General features: G+C 55.5%; 1 protein-coding gene across 2 annotated transcripts in view; it reads left to right on the plus strand.

Annotated features, from left to right (window-relative positions):
- The first annotated feature begins 131 nt into the window (after nt 1-131).
- MARK4 (microtubule affinity regulating kinase 4) overlaps nt 132-16,636 on the plus strand; it is a 30,075-nt gene continuing 13,570 nt past the window's right edge. For both annotated transcript variants that reach the window (XM_061388634.1, XM_061388632.1), the window contains exons 1-9: nt 132-384; nt 5,120-5,320; nt 7,853-7,906; nt 8,004-8,052; nt 8,781-8,846; nt 8,982-9,052; nt 10,132-10,188; nt 12,768-13,004; nt 16,315-16,434. In XM_061388634.1, coding sequence (XP_061244618.1) covers nt 334-384; nt 5,120-5,320; nt 7,853-7,906; nt 8,004-8,052; nt 8,781-8,846; nt 8,982-9,052; nt 10,132-10,188; nt 12,768-13,004; nt 16,315-16,434 — 906 coding nt within the window. In that variant the 5' untranslated portion in view covers nt 132-333. The remainder of the gene's footprint in view (nt 385-5,119; nt 5,321-7,852; nt 7,907-8,003; nt 8,053-8,780; nt 8,847-8,981; nt 9,053-10,131; nt 10,189-12,767; nt 13,005-16,314; nt 16,435-16,636) is intronic.

Raw genomic sequence — 16,636 nt, forward strand, 5'->3', positions numbered from 1 at the left:
CCCCCTGACGTCCCTTCCTCCCCGGCCCCTCCGCCACCTCCCTCCGCCGCCGCCCGGGCCGGCTCCGCGCCCCCTCCCCGGCCCCCGCCCTCCCGCCTGCCCGCCGCCCCCATGGTGCCCCGGGCCCCCGCCGTTCGGGGCCACTAGGACCCTCGGCATCCCTTTCCCTCCCCCGCCCTGCCCCCTCTCCCACGGTGCGAACCCGGGTGTCCGCAGCGCCCAGCTTTTGAGCTCGCGTCCCCAGGCCGGCGGGGGGGGGGAGGGGAAGACAGGGGACCCCGGGACCCCCGCCCCCCCCGACCCGGCCGCCCAGTCCCCCGGGACTCGGAGAAGATGTCTTCGCGGACGGCGCTAGCCCCGGGCAACGATCGGAACTCGGACACGGTGAGTGGGGCCCGGCCCCTTGGGGAGCCCCGGCCGGGTCTGGCCGCCGAACCCCTCGCCTTGCTGTGCCCCTGGCCACACAAGCCCCTACCTTCGTTTTCCAGCCCGGCCCGCCACCCCCCGACCCCCCGCCCGGACTTCCAGGCCTCTCGACCCTCCCCCACTCACTCCTCAGCCCAGCCCGACCCCTGGGGGCGCCTCTCTCGCGGGACCCCTCTCTTGTCCCTCTGCAGACCGCTTCCGCTTGGGTCTCTTCTCTCCAGGAAGCCCCCTCCCCTGCCTTGCAGGAGCCCCTCCCTTCTCCGGAGTGTTCTTAAGCCCCTTCCCCTCCAGGCTGCCTGCCTCCGACTGCTGGCCCCTTCCCGGATTTGCCGGGCTCCTGACCCCAAGGCCCAGCCCCGGCCCCCGCTCCCCCACCCAGGGAGGCCTGGCCCGGTGCTTCCTCTGCCCTCTGGCCTTCGGCGACTGGATCTGGGTGCCGGGTTCCCCATGATCCCCTCTTCTCATCCACAGCTTTCCGGCCCTCCAGAATGCTCCTGGCTCCTGTGGGCACCCCCTCACAGGAAGCCAGTTCCACCTTTCCTGGGCCGAGGGCCCTTTCTAGCTTGTTCAAGGTCTCTCCACTTCCAAGGCCTGGTCCCCATCTTCCAAGCAGCCCTGTCTCTGGATCCTCAGCACCTCCCATCCCCACAGATCCCCCCCCACCCCGGACCCTCTCTGGTCTCTTCCTCTCCCAGGAAGCCTTGGCTTCCAACTTCCAGGCACCCCCAGCTCAGTCTCAGATTTCTAGGCCCTGAACCAATCTGACTCCAGGCCTCATCCTTCCTGTATCAACTCCTCTGCTTCAGGCAAGCCCCCTCCTCAAGCCCTCAACCCTGTGACCCCCGCTTCTGACAGGATACTACCTCACCCCTTAGAGCTCAAGGCCCCCATCCCTTCTGCTGCCCCCAGGGCCTCCCTCTTCCTTGCCAGGGGGTCTGGCCTCCCAGGGAAGCCCCCTCCTCAGTGTCAGAACCCTTCCCCAGCCCACAAGGCCTGGCCCCAGATCTTTCTTCCAGAAGACTCCTGGGCTTGAAGCTTCTGGTTTTGCCCTGGTCTAAGCCCTCTTCTCTTGGTGTCTGTCTGCTGGGAGCTTTCTCCCCAGGTTCCTAGGCCCCTGACCTCCCACCAGGCTCAGGCTTTGTCCCTTGGATCCACCGCTTGCCCGGGAAGCCCCTTCCCCAGGATTTCAGGCCCCTGGACCTCTCTCTGGTTCCAGGGACTGCTCCTGGAAACCCTCTTCTTTAACTTCTAGGAGTTTCCTCAAGACCCAGGCCCCTGGCTCAGGTATCCTTGGCCACTGACTTCCACTGCCCCATGGCTTGGACCCTTCCCACTGTTCCCAGGTCCCCCTGCCCCTACACCACATCCCGGAACAACCCCAAGGAGATCGATCCCCCTAATCCTCATTTCCCTAATTTCTGTTCACTCTCAGCACTTCTGAAGACTCTCCCACCAAACAATGCCAGACTTTTCCCCAGCTGGGTTCTTCATCCCTTTCCCCCCCGGGCGTTCTGCCAGCTCCCTGCCAATCCCCAGCCAGCCTCACCCTAGATGCCCACCAGAGAGTTTTGTCTCTGTCCCTTCGTCTCGCAGGACCCTGCCTCAGAAAGCTCTGTCCCTCATCACCATCACCACTGCCGCCACCGGCCATCATGCTCCGGGCCAGACTCTGATTTGGAGTTTCCAATGAGAACCACCACTCCCCCAGTCACCCCAGGCTGTGACAGGGAGCCCACAGGCCTGGCTATGCCAGCCACTTTGCCCTGTGACCTCAGATAGCTGGTTCTCTCCTTCTGAGCCTCAGTTTCCTGCCCTGCAAAATGGGGGTGATCATTTGAATTCCTCAGAGGATTAGTGGAGATGATGGGGCAAGCCTGACACACAGGACGCGCCCCACACGTGTTCGCAGCTGCTGTGACCGCGGGTGCGAGTCAGACAGCAGTGCATCCTCAGTACAGGGCTGTCACTGGTTGCTGTGTGGGCCTGCAGGCCCATTCCCTGCTTGGAGCCTCAGTTTCTTCACCTCTAAATGGGATGGATGGTAGCACCTCCCTGTTAGGGATGTTGTAAAAGGAGCCAATGAGATTATGTGAATAAGATGCATAGGACCAGGCCTATTGTAGCTGCTATTATTATTGTTGTTGTTAATGACTTTGGTTATCCGGAGAAGCACAAGTTCACATCGAGTTTCTGTCCCTCCCTAGCTGTGTGACCTCAGGCAAGTGACCTCACCTCTCTGAACCTCAGTTTCCTCATCCAGCAAACAGGGCTCATACAAGCACTTCCTCCTCCTCATGTTCAGATGTGTGGGGAAATTCGGGGATGGTTAATTCTCCCCTCTCCTCCCAACTCTAGTCTGTAAGATCTGCTTGTCAGTCCTGGCAGAGGGTCACCTCTTCTGGAATCTGAGGTCATCATACCCCCCTCCTTTGCCACCTGGACATGAAGCCACCTACCATGACAACAGCCATGTGGGGTCATGCCCAAGTTCCAGGCCCCCTACCACCCAGCCTCTGGAGGTTCCCTAGCAACAGGCTCAGTGTTGGGGCGCCAGCCGGTCAGGAGGGAGCTGGGCCAGCTGGTGGTGCTCGCCAATTTTAGCTCCCGCCCCCAGCCCCTGGGGGCTTTATCACCCACTGCCCCAGCGGCCCCTTGCAGGGGTTCCTCAGCCACGCTGCCTTCAGTGGGATGCCAGCCCAGCCCCAGTTGGCTCCCCTGGTGCCACCTAATGGGGATTCTTCTCCAAGCCCTTATCTGGGTGAGAATCAGAGCTGTTATCTGCCAGGATCTCCAACTCCTTTCCCACCTTCCCCTGGGAGGAGGCCTGGGGTTGTGAGCAGCCCAGCGGGGAATGTGGGAAAGAGCTGGGGGCTCAGGAGTCTGCAGAGCCGGGTTCAAATCCTAGGCACTCTGTTCCTTCTGCCCTGTGACCTTGGGCAAGGTACTGACCGTGCCTCAGCCCTGGGGTCCCTGTGTAAGGAGTGCGGATCATAATCGGGCCCCCCTTGGAGGCCAGGGTGATGGCACAGTGGGCCGCAGGCATGTGGCTAGGGCTCCAGCACTATGGCTGTCTTTCTGCCCCTCATGGGGAACATTACCTCCCTGTTTCTTATGAATGAACCGTGTGACCTTGACAAGGCAGCATCTCACCACAAGCCTCAGTTTCTCCTCTGGAATATGGGGGTGCTGGTGCCACCCTCAATGGGCTGCTGTGGGGATTAAATGCAGATGAGGTGCATTAAAGCCCAGGATTTGGCCCGTAGTAAAGGCTGCTTAATAAAAATGACAGGAGCGTGAGGCAGCATGGTGTGGCGAAGGGGAAGACATAACTCTGGGGTACACCATCTGGGTTCAGGTCCCAGCTATGAACCTCAGTTGAAAGTGAAAGTGTTAGTCACTCAGTCGTGTCCGACTCTTTGTGACCCCATGGACTATAAGTAGCCCTTCAGGCTCTTCTGTCCCAGAAGTCTCCAGACAAGAATACTGGAATGGGTAGCCATTCCCTTCTCCAAGGGATCTTTCCAACCAAGGGATTGAGCTCAGGTCTTCTGCATTGCAGACGGATTCTTTACCATCTGAGTCACCCGGGAAGCCCTGAGCCTCAGTTTTCCTACCTGTAAAATGGGGATGATGATGCTTTAATGACCAGTGCTCATTAGATATTGGTCCTCATCACTGTTAAGTGGCCTGGCAGAGTCCCTGCAAGGAGCTGCCCTGGGCCCTTCTCTTTGCTGCATATTTAGCCTTCTCTCTTCCTCAGTTCCCTGTCCTCCTGAGTCCCATCCCCCAGCCCTGGGAAGGGCTCAGGGACAGCACAGGGTCTGAGCTGAGCCGTCTTGGCTTGGGGCCTCTGTCTCCCGCACCCTGGGCCCCCGCTCTGAAAGGGAGGCACAGTCCCTGGGGCTCACAATGAGGGCAGGGCAGCCAGGAGCAGGCAGGTGACCTGCGGGGGGAGAGGCCCAGAAGGAACAGGACGGCAGGAACAGAACGTCAGGGACAGATTGTGGTGTGGCGTGGGAGACCGCGGGTCGGGGCGCCGATGGAGCTGCGGTGTTTCACAGGGCAGTGGTGGGGGTGGGGGGATAGAGGAGGCAACAAAGTCTCCTACCAGAGGAAGGTTAACAGTGTGGCCTATAGTGTCAGGGTGGAATGAAAGACGCTTGGTTACAGTGTTTGGAGTAGAACTGGGGGCAGTAAGGATCAGAAGAAAACAGTAGGAGCAGGAAACTGGGAGTGAAATGTTGATACATGGGTTTGCCATGGAATTGAGGGGCTGGGTGGGGACAGAGAGAATATGGAAAGTTAGGAGCAGTGAGAGTTGGGGTAGAGGGTTGAGTTCAGACATGGGGGTTGAGGGCTGCAGCATTAGAATCAAGTATCTTGGAGCTGATGGAGGTCCCAGTAATTAGGAGAGGACATTGAGGCAGGGGTAGCCTGATCAAAGGGAAGGGGAAAGAAGAAGACAGCTGATATCTGGGGTCCCAGGTGCCTAAGAGTTGGGGGGCCCCCAGCATCTTTGTTCTTGGAGACGTCTTTTTGGAGAGAAGGGTAGGGGAACCAAAGGTCTCTGTCCTGCATGGGTTTGCAAAGGGCCTTGAGGGGGGCAGTGGCCATGGTTGGAGTTAGCCGCCCGAGCATGCTGGCGGGTTGGACGGGCGCTGCCCGCCACTCACGCTCCATCTCCCCCACTCAGCATGGCACCCTGGGCAGTGGCCGCTCCTCGGACAAGGGCCCGTCCTGGTCCAGCCGCTCCCTGGGCGCCCGCTGCCGGAACTCCATCGCCTCCTGTCCTGAGGAGCAGCCCCACGTAGGCAACTACCGCCTGCTGAGGACCATTGGGAAAGGCAACTTTGCCAAAGTCAAGCTAGCCCGCCACATCCTTACTGGCCGGGAGGTGAGTGGAGGGTGGGGCGGGGAGCAGGGCTGGGGGCAGAATCCTGCAGCCCTGGTGCTTGGTGGGAGGAGGTCAGGCTTGGCCCTCACTTGGCTTTGTGACCGCAGGTAAATCTCTGACTCTCAGAACATCTTCGATTTTTGTTCCAGAACAACCCAAGTAGGAGAAGAGAGCTAGTTTCAGGCGTCCCTGGAATTGTGGGGCATCTCAGTCAGGTCACAGGCAAGCCATATGCACAGTTTCTTTGAAGTCACATGGCTTTTGTGCCTAAACTTAGGCCGTGCGCGCATGCTCAGTCGCTTCAGTCGTGTCCGACTTTGCGACCCCATGGACTGTAGCCCACCAGGCTCCTCTGTCCATGGGATTCTGCAGTCAAGAATATTGGAGTGGGTTGCCATGTCCACCTCCAGGGGATCTTCCCCACCCAGAGATCAAACCCATGTCTCTTACGTCTCCCACATTGGCAGGCGGGTTCTCTACCCCTAGTGTCACCTGGGAAGCCCCTACACCTAGGCCACCTCCCTGTTTTAATGGTGGACTTTGGAGTCCACCATTGGAGTCCACAATGGAGTCTTCCAGTGATCTTGATTGAGAATGCAAGAGGTTTATTCATGTTTAGGCACCCTCCCCACCTAGCCTTCTAAGGTGGGCATATATACACTGAGTGTGGCAACAATGTTGCAGAAATGGAGAGGAGTCTGTAACTCACACTTGCTGCTGCTGCTAAGTCGCTTCAGTCGTGTCCAACTCTGTGCGACCCCATAGACGGCAGTCCACCAGGCTCCCCCATCCCTGGGATTCTCCAGGCGAAAACACTGGAGTGGGTTGCCATTTCCTTCTTCAATGCATGAAAGTGAAAAGTGAAAGTGAAGTCGCTCAGTCGTGTCCGACTCCTAGCGACCCCATGGACTGCAGCCTACCAGGCTTCTCCATCCATGGGATTTGCCAGACAAAAGTACTGGAGTGGGGTGCCATTGTGGGGGATAAAAAGAGATTGGGTGTGTTTATGACCCCTCTACACCTCTTTCAATTTTAGAGAAGCGACAGGAGCAGTTTCTCCTGCTCTCACATTGTGTATGCCATACACACAAAAGATACCAGGCCCCAGTGGTTTTATGGGCAAATTGTACCAAACATTCCAGTTTTATGCCAGTACTTCCAGAGACTAGAGAAAGAGGTTCCGCTGCCAGATTTTATGTGCTTGTTCAACAGTGACAGTGAAACCAGGTAAGACATAAAATTGGAGGCTAGTCTTACGTGTGAATATAGATACAGAAAGCTTCAACAAAATATTAGCAAATAGACTCTGACGTGTCAATTAAAGAAAGCTGCATGGTGACAAGGCTGGGTTTATTTGAGGAATGCACAGTTCTTTTCAAATTGACAATTTATTCATGTACTTTGCCACATTCACAGATTCAAGGACAGAAACCATATGATCATCTCAATACTGGCATACAAAGTGCTTGTCGAGATTAAAAACCCATTTGTGAAAATATAAAGGAAGCTTAGGGACCCTCTTCCCCTGCAAAAAGTGCATTATTCCCCTCACGTGGGTTTTGAACGTGACTCCAGGGGTTTCTTAGGGAACAGAGCCTCCCAGGGGAAGAGTTCTGTAATCCAGTGGATCTGGGGTGACTGAGGGTAACCCCAAAACTCTTTGAGAAAACCAAAGACCTAAGCTGGATTAAGACTTTTGAAGTGCTGTACCCTAATGTGTAATTCAAAATAAAAACTTAGCTAAACTGCAAGATAAGTATAAAGAGGCTTCAATAACATTTTGATTTTTCCCCAATGATGACTATCCCAAAACTCTTTCAAAACTAGCTATAGATTTTAAGTGTGTAAAAGGTTGACTCTGTCAAGCTGCATAAGTTCAACCCCCAGCCCACAAACTTCCCAGCCGTATAACCTTGGCCACATTTTGGAACAGCTCTGTGCCATTTGTGAAAATGAGGATAATCTCCTGGGGTTGTTGGGAGAATTCAAAGAGTTCTCATTTAGGGACTTATCCTGGTGGTCCAGTGGTTGACTCTGTGCTTCCAGTACAAAGGGTGCAGGTTGAATCCCTGCTTGAGGGACTAAGATCCCACATGCCAGGTGGCCAAAAAAAAAAAGAGTTCTCATTTGTAAAGCACATAGACCACGGCCTGGCTCATGTGACTACTTGATAAATGTGAGCTATTATTTCTTGTTCCACAGTGTGAATGATCTGAGATGCCCTCACACAGGGGCCCCCTCAGGGTCTCGGTCACCCTCACTCTGGACAGGCCCCTGGAGCAGCCCCAACCAGACCCCATGATGGCATAGGGGATATTTCCCTGCAGAAGTAAGGGTAGCACTGGAGATGCTGATAACAGCATGTGCAAAGGCCCTGCGGTTCCAATCCCCATCCACTAAGAATGGCCCGGGTAGAGCGCTGTTTCTGAAAGGGGACAAAGGAAGGACATACCAGGGTGTCTGGATGAGGGGCCCTTTCCCAGCTTGAGGACCTGTGGTACCTTGACCTTTCCCCCTTTCTTCCATCTCCAGGTCGCCATCAAGATCATTGACAAAACCCAGCTGAACCCCAGCAGCCTGCAAAAGGTGAGACCCCAGGAGAGGGAGCAAGGCGGGGGAAAGGTTGGGGAGAGGGTCCTTGAAACCCCCCACCCTCATCTTTCTCTTTTTTCCTTTCTTCCAGCTGTTCCGAGAAGTCCGTATCATGAAGGGCCTAAACCACCCCAACATCGGTGAGGAGGGGAAGGGAGTGGGCTTGGTGGATACCAACCGGGGCACTTGGGAAAAGAGAATCGGGGGAAGAGAGAACTGGCTATTACAGCAGTTAGAAAGAAATGTTTTCTCATAGCAGTATCCCTGCTTCCTGGCTGTGTGACCTTGGGTGAGTCACTCAACCTCTCTGAGCCTCAGTGTCCTCCTCTGGAGTGGGGGGTGATAAGAGGGCTTATTACTTCAAGGTCATTGTGAGTACCGGATAAGATCGTGCGTGCAGAACACTTAGTTCGGAGCTAAGCTGTGGGAGCCGCTCTGATTATTGTCATCAGCAGCATCCATTGTCATTGTCATTATCATTAGTCAGAGCCGAGAGAGTGAGGTCTTTACCAGAGAAGCAGGATATGGCCTGGCCTGAATGTGGCCGCAGCATTTATTTATCCGTTTGTTCATGGACTCAGTAAGTATTCCCTGAGTGGCTGCTCATGTGCCAGACTCTGGGGCCCAGCAGTGAAGAAAACAGGCACACATCCCCAGCCTCACAGAGCTGACATTCTTGTGAGGAAGTGGAGACGGTGGTCAAGTGGGGTCAGGGAGTTTGGAAAAATCTTGCCATCAGTAGGGAGCCATTGACTGTTCTTGAGTAAGGGGTGTCGTGGTCAGCACATGTGCAGTTACCGAGTGCAGGTGGAGGCTGAGGGGTCTCTTCTCGCCTAACCCCTCTACCACCACCCCCTGGCCACTGCAGTGAAGCTCTTCGAGGTGATTGAGACGGAGAAGACGCTGTACCTGGTGATGGAATATGCAAGTGCTGGTGAGGCCCCTCCCCTCCCCGCCCTGCTCTCCGTGCTGCCCCGACACCATGCCCTGCCCCTCCCCTCCCTGCCCTGCTCTCTGCGCCGCCACCCCCCACCATGCCCCGCCTGACCCACTGGCCTCTGCCCTGCAGGAGAAGTGTTTGACTACCTCGTGTCGCACGGCCGAATGAAGGAGAAGGAGGCTCGAGCCAAGTTCCGACAGGTCAGGGTCATGGCTGGGGCGGGGCTGGGAGGGGCGGCCAGTCTCCAGGAATGAGGGTCTGATTGTGAGTCTGGGCTGTTGCAGGGCCTGGGGGCGTGGCTTAAGTCGGGGTGGGGGTGAGGGTGGACAGTTGGGTGGCCATGGGCATGCAGAGGGCCAGATGTGAGGCTATTCAGATGCAGGGGTGCAGCTACCTAGCTGGCTCGGTGAGAGGACCAAGCCTGAAGGTGCCCAGGTAGGCCAGTGTCTGGTGTGTGAGTGTGAAGGTGCGCCCAGTATATAGGAGTGTGCCTAAGAGGGCACGCAGGTACCAGGGTGCTGAGATGCGTAAGGGAGTGTGGGTGTCCAGGGATATAGGTGTGTAGCTCTTTGGGTAAAAGTGGAAATGGTAGCTGGGGTGTGTGGGTGAGGGAACCCCAAGTGTGGGTTTAAGTTTGTGGGTAAGAGGGCACAAAATATATGGGTGCCCAGGCGTGTGGGTAAGAGGGCGTGTGGTTTCAGCTCTGTGGCAGTGAGGATGCTCGGGTATATAAGCAGGTGCGAGGGAGCCCAAGGGTGGGCATATAGGTTGATGGGCCAGAGTGTGTATGGCGCCAGGATGTCCAGGTGGATAAGGAGGTGTGTGGATGTACAGGTGCGTGGCAGTGAGGATGCCCGGGTACGTAAGAGGGTTTGGAGGGTGGAGAGACCTGAGCAAGAATGTTGATCCGGCACTGTCCAGCTGCTGGACACAGCTATGCTGGGTGCGCAGGGCTTAAGCCCCGGTGTGCTGGGGCTGCCTGTCTGTGTTTGGGTGTATGATGCTCTCGTGTGTGTTTCTCGACATGCCCCTGCCAGGAGGGCGGCTCCTCCTCTGCGTGGAGGCGTGTGTCGGGGCAGCGCCGTCTTCATTTCCTGCTGTGACTGGGTGGGGAGTGGGCAGAGTTAGGACTCGGTGGGGACCCAGCGTCACAGCCTGTGCTTGGGGAGGCCTGGAGTCCAGAGCTCAGTTGTGGGTAGGTTCATGGGGTCTCTGAAGGAGCCTGAGAGCTTAGGGGGCCACAAGTAACCAAGCTCCCCTCTTCTCCCGTCCCCTGCAGATCGTATCGGCTGTGCACTACTGTCACCAGAAAAACATTGTCCACAGGGACCTGAAGGTGAGCCCCCGGCTCAGCCCGCAGACGCCCGCTGCAGTCCCCCGACACCCCGCACCCTCCACCGCATCTCCCTTCCTTGCCTACTCATGCTCTCCCACTGCATCCAGAACCCCTTGACTTGTCCCCAGGCTTCTGTGGCAAAAACAAGGCCAGCCAAAGCGGGGAGCAGGTGGGGGCGGGGGCGGGAGGCGTGAACACAGGGGAAAGAAACAGTGTCCCCGAACGGCCTCGGGCAGTCACCCGCGTCCCGGGCAAGGTCGCTGGACGCACACGGTACGGAACATCACTCTCAGTCTCCAGAGACTTTAGAACATTCAGGAAGCTTCGAGAATTGAGATCCTAGAGCCCCAGAGTCCCACAGCCTCCAGGGTATCAGAGTCACAGGCATCTTTGAACTCGAGAGGGACGGCGAGCGCCTGGTGGGGACGGGAGACTCAGCAGGGCCTGCCCTGCTCCGCCGCACCACCGGGCTGGGCTCTGTGTCCCAGGGCCCCTGCTGCACACCTCCCACCCAAGAGAACCTCCTTTCTCAGGAAACGTGTGTCTGGTCCGAATCAGGTTGTCCGTTGTCCTGATGGTGATTTCTTGAGCACCCACTGTGTCCCAGGCCCTGGGCTAAGTACTTAAGGAACTGCTTCTCAAGGTTTCCAGCACAGAATACTGGGTTTGTTTGAGTGGTTTCAGCTCCCAAGCCGTTGTGGACAGGGGCTTGGGTAAAGTGTAATAAAAATTAAAGGAAAAAGAGATGTATAAAGTACAAGCCCAAGGAACGTCTGTGGTGGTCCAGTGGTTAGAACTCCACGCTTCCACCGCAGGGGGCACAGGTTCGATCCTTAGTCAGGGAACTAAGATCCCAGTGAGACCAAAAAAATAGAAGAAAAAATAAAATGCAAGCCTGATTTTAAGATGATTATTATAAGAGTAAAAAAAAAACAAACAGAAAATTCTGCCAAACTGCTGTAGAAGTTCGAAACACTGTCTCTGTGCTGCCCTAATCCCCACACAGCCTGCTGAGGAAGCTCCTCAGAGGCGTGAGTTTGCCCTGCAGGGGTGTGAGCGAGCCATTGCCAACAGCCTAGGGGAGGCGCGCCCCCTGGTGGAGGGTCCTGGAAGTGGCTAAAAGGGGACTTGGGGATCCGGTTAGTGCACCCAGGGGACCGCCGAGGAGGAGCAACCCAGACGGGAGGGTGGGGCTGAACTCTGGAGCCTCCGATGCCACAACGGGGAGTGTCACCCCTGAGCAAGATGGAGGTGCCCCTAGATGGAGGTTTGGTGTATATCTGTACGGGTTCTGTCCCTTTGTCAGGTCAGAGGTGCGGAAGGGTGGTACGGAAATGTACCACCAGGAGGGAGGGAGACCAGGAGGAAGCCCTGCACGCTGGGTTGGGGAAAGGCAGAGGTTGGCAGGGGTCGGGCGCCAGCAGCATTCTGAAGGGTAGGTTTTTTGTGCGTCAGGTGTAGTCAACACACGAGAGGAAGAGGGGTGCAGGAGGCTTCTTCCACACTCGGGCTGTGGAGACGGCAGGCCTCTTCTGGGTTCCAGCTCTGCTACTTTCATGCTCTCAGGGAGGCGTGACGTGGCCTCCCTGAGCCTCTTGTTTTCTCGCCTATGAAATGGCAAATACACAAACCCCTGGCACCAAAAATAGACAAAAGCCTATACATAGCATGTAGAGTATTTATTGAGTGCTGACTCTGTCCCATGTGCTGCGATGAGCACTTTTCAGTGAACCCCAAAACCGCCTGTGAGGCCGGTGCTATAATGACCTTCAGTTTACACACCAGAAACTGAGGGACAGAGAGGGCTGGTAATCCACCTGAACTCACACAGCGAGTGGGTGGTAGAGCTGGGATTCAAAGCTAGGGTGCTTCCAGAATCTGTACTAGCCCCGCATTATGTAGCTACTTTTAGAAAGGATAGTCTAAAAGCCCGGTGCATAGTAGGTGCATAGTAAGTTTTATATGAAATGATTTTCATTTTTATAAGTGTTGAGCAGTCCATCCTCATTTTTTTTCTGCTGGGTGAACTGAGACTCAGAGATGGGCAGGGGAGTGCCTGAGGACCTTCAGCCCTGCAGGCTACGTGGAAGAATAAGAGCTAATATTAATTATATAGTGCTTGTTATTTAGTCGCTCAGTCGGGTCTGACTCTTTGAGACCCCATGGACTGTAACCCGCCAGACTCCTCTGTCCAGGGGATTTCCCAGCCAAGAATGCTGTAGCAAGGTGCCATTTCCTTCTCCAGGGGATCTTCCCGGACCAGAGATGGAACCCACGTCTCCTGCCTTGGCAGGCGGGTTCTTTACTGCTGACCCACCAGAGAAGCACATTACATAGCACTTACCGGGCGTGAAACATTGTCTGAGGCCTTTTGCATGGTTTGACTCACTTAATTCTCACACGTCCCTGTGAGGTGGGGACCCTGATTATCGCTGTCATATGGATGAGGAAACTAGACCCAGAGAAGTAAAGTCACTGCCCGAGGTCACACAGGAAGAAGGGACGAGGCCGCGACCGCCCCAGGTTGGCTGGCTCTGGCGCCGCACACATCCGCCCTCTGCCCTCTCCTTGCCTGGCAGGCCGAGAACCTCCTGCTGGACGCCGAGGCCAACATCAAGATTGCCGACTTTGGCTTCAGCAACGAGTTCACGCTGGGCTCGAAGCTGGACACATTCTGCGGGAGCCCCCCGTACGCCGCCCCGGAGCTGTTCCAGGGCAAGAAGTACGACGGGCCGGAAGTGGACATCTGGAGCCTCGGCGTCATCCTGTACACGCTCGTCAGCGGCTCCCTGCCCTTCGACGGGCACAACCTCAAGGTGCTGGGCGAGGCTGGCACGGGGGCTCTGACTCCCCTGGGGAGGGTGTCTCTGGCCTTCACAGTCCCCATCCCCCAGATCCCTCCCCTGCAGAGGCCCGGAGGGGCGGGGCTGAGTTCTCAAGGCAAGATGGGGGTCAGGCAGGACAACGTCGGGGTTCGGGCATGGGCTCGCAGCTGGCAAGCTTGGATTCAAACCCCGCTCACTCACCCATCCACTCCGTATATAGTTATTGTTTACTGTCCACGAGTCGGGCTCTATTTTAAGTTTTGCAGACATGGGGTAAACAAAGGAGACATGCTGCTCCCCGGGTGATCCCTGAAAACAGGCCAAGTGGGAGAAGCCAGTCACTAAAGGCCCCCCGTGGTAGATTCCATGCCTATGAAGTGTCCAGAACAGGCAATCACAGAGACCAAGAGCAGATCAGTGGTTGCCTAAGACGAGGGAGGCGGGGGGAGTTGGATGACAGGGTTTCTCCTGGGGGTAATGAAAATGTTCTAAAATGGATTTGAGTGATAACTGCAACAGCTCAGTGAATATACTAAAAAACCATTGAATGGTGCACTAAAAAAAAAAAAAAATCCTTGTCTTATGCTGACATTCTTGCAACAGAGCCAGGCAGAAAATAAAATAATAAGCAAAATATATAGCACATTAGATGCTGGCCAGTTCTATAGAAGGGGGTGGGAAGCGTGGGGTGAGTTGTAGTGTTGGGTTGTTTCTTTTTTTTTCTCCCTTTGAATTTTTAATTCTGAAACATGCTGATCAACAGAGAAGTTGTCAGACTAGAACAGAGGACAGAGTCCTTTTCGGGAGATGCTCTGATTGCCAGCCCGTGGCCACGTGTGCTGCATGTATGTGTCTGCATATGCCCGTGTTCTCACTGCCATCGCGGTTCCTGTTGGAACATACGGGAGTCAGTTGTAGACACCACATCCCTTCCCCCTCTGAAGGTTGCGTATAGCCGGGATCTCCTGAGGTGGGGCATTTTCCGTCCACGATCACGCTCAGGAAATCCAGCGCTGATGCAGTCCCCAGCTCTAACCCACGGCCCGTGCTTGGGTTTCATCAGTCATCCCAAGAATATCCTTGGCAGCTATTTTCTTCTCCTGTCCCAGCGTCCCCTCGGGCACCCTCATTGCATTCGGTTGTCCTGTCTCTTTAGTCTCCTTTCATCTGGAACAGCTCCTGGGCGGTTCTTTGTCTTCCGCGGCCGGCAGTGATGAGTTCAGGCCAGTCATCTTGGAGAAAGAGCCTCCCTCGGCCTGGGTTGCCCAGTGTTTCCTCCTGATTGGATCCAGGTGGTGCATTTCGGGTGGGAATTCCAAAATTCCGGCAGGAGTGCTCAGGCCTGCTCAAAGTGGCCGAGAGGAGCAGTCAGGGGATCGGGGACGTCATTGCCAAGGACAGGACAGCAAAGCCCTGAGTGATAAGTTGGAGGGGCCCCTTGTCACCATGGCGTCAGCCAGTCAGCCAGCCCCTTTGAGCCTCAGTCTCCCCCTCTGTTCAGTGAGGACCCTAAAGTACCAGCCTCATAGCAGCGATGTGAGGACTTGATGAGATCAGATAACAATCTTCCTGAGCCCCAAGCGTGAAATCAGGAGATCTTCCCAAAGGGCCAGGCCGGGGTCTCACCCGTCCCAGGCTCTTGTCACTTGCTGCTGTCCTGTTTTCCCCACCAGGCACCCCAGGCCTTGCTGGCTGTGTGGCTGGGAGCCATCTCTGCTCTGTCATTTCCTTGCTGAGTGACCTTGAACAAGTCTTTCTGAACCTCTCCTTGTGGGGACACTTACAGCCAGGCTGGGTGTGTGAGGCCCTTCACCAGGACTTGGCATCAGGCCAGAGTGTCACCCCTGGGAGCTGCCCTGGTGGAGGGGTCAATGTCCCTTTGATTACTTCGCAGCATCACACGACAGAGGCAGTGTGGAGCAGTGGTTGCACAGCACAGGTTCCAGAGCCTGATTGCCTGGCTTTGAACCCTGGCCCTGCCACTTTCTGGCTGCACAAACCCAGAGCAAGTGACTTAACTTCTCTGGGCCTCAGTTTCCTCATCTGGAAAATGGGCGTCATGACCCTGCTCCACAGCATTCTTGTGAGCATAAATGTCATATGTGTGAAGTGCTTAGAACGCAGCTGGCTCATGATGAGGGCTCTGAAAGCAACACTTATCACTATGAAATATTCACAACCCTCTGGGCTGTGATAATGTGCAGTGTAGGAGGCTCCCCAGGCCTAGGCCTCATCCCGCCCTGTTAGGAGAAGGCACCCGGAGGGAACTCCCAGCCCAGACCCTGGCACAGGGCTCCACCCAGAGACACCCCTTTCTCCCTTCACCTCCCACTCCATTTTCTCTCTCTCTCAGTTCTTTGTTCAGGATGGTAGGGGCTTCCACTGGTCTGCCATGCCATGGAGCATGGAATTTATTTTTTTCTTTTGTAGCCTTGGCAGGGCCCTCCTAAAAAGCCCTAAAAAAAAAAGTCAGCATGTAAATCAGTGTTCATTCTTGGAGACTGCCAGGGCCTCATAGCTTTTTGGAAAGACAGGTGGGGGGCGCGGGCAGGATGCCCCTCTCTCGTCCCCTTTTGTAAACTTGGTCTCTCCTTTTGTTTTCAGTTTTGCCCGTGCCGGGTCTTCCTTGTGGCACACGGGCTTCTCTTATTGCAGAGCAGACTCTGGACAATGCGGCTCAGTTGTTCCAGCGCACAGGCTTTCTAGTCACGACAAGTGGGATTAGTTGGCCTGTGACACGTGGGATCTTAGTTTCCCAGACCAGGGATTAAACCTGTATCTCTTGCATTGGAAAGCAGCTTCTTAACGGGAGAAGTTCCCCAAACCTAGTATTTAAAAAGCACCTGCTCTGGGCCTGACTTGTACTAGGCATTCATTTCTCTAAACTCACTCCTGCCCTGGAAAGTGGGTGTTATGGTCCCTGTTTACAAATATGAAAACTAAGGCCCCCGAGGCCAACTCACTGGCCCACCTCCCCTCTTATCTGGCTCACAGAACTCACACACTCTAAGATTTCCTCAAAGTGAAAAGTTATATTGCTTTAAAAAAAAAAAAAAAACCTGTTTGAAAACTTCTGCATCTGTAACAGTGTTCCCATTTTACAGATGGGAACCGAGGTTGAGAGAAAGTGGTGGGGTTTTTCCCATCACGTCAGGGCTAGGACTTAGAGGCCCTGTCACTTCTGTCGGGGGATTGAGAAAGAAGAAGAGAAAGTGTGTGTTTGTGTGTGTGTGTGTGAGAGAGAGAGAGATGGTTGGGGAGGTGGGGTGGACCTCTCCCTCAGTAACCCCCGTCCCCCCAGGAGCTGCGGGAGCGAGTCCTCAGAGGGAAGTACCGGGTCCCTTTCTACATGTCAACAGACTGTGAGAGCATCCTGCGGAGATTTTTGGTGCTGAACCCAGCTAAACGCTGTACTCTCGAGGTGAGCTCAGTCCCCAGCCCCACACCCCTTCCACTGAAGCCCTCTTGCCTGACACGGTTCCTCTCCCTGTCCAATCCACCACTGAAAGTTGAGGGGAGATGGGCAGCCCAGGGAAAGTATCCTAGACTCATCCTGACGCCACCGCCCCTGCCCCCCAACAGCCTCGCCTACTCCCTGACATGCCAGTAATTAGCTAATGAGC

The sequence above is a fragment of the Bos javanicus genome, chromosome 18 (assembly GCF_032452875.1).
Source record: "Bos javanicus breed banteng chromosome 18, ARS-OSU_banteng_1.0, whole genome shotgun sequence".
Lineage (NCBI taxonomy): Eukaryota > Metazoa > Chordata > Mammalia > Artiodactyla > Bovidae > Bos > Bos javanicus.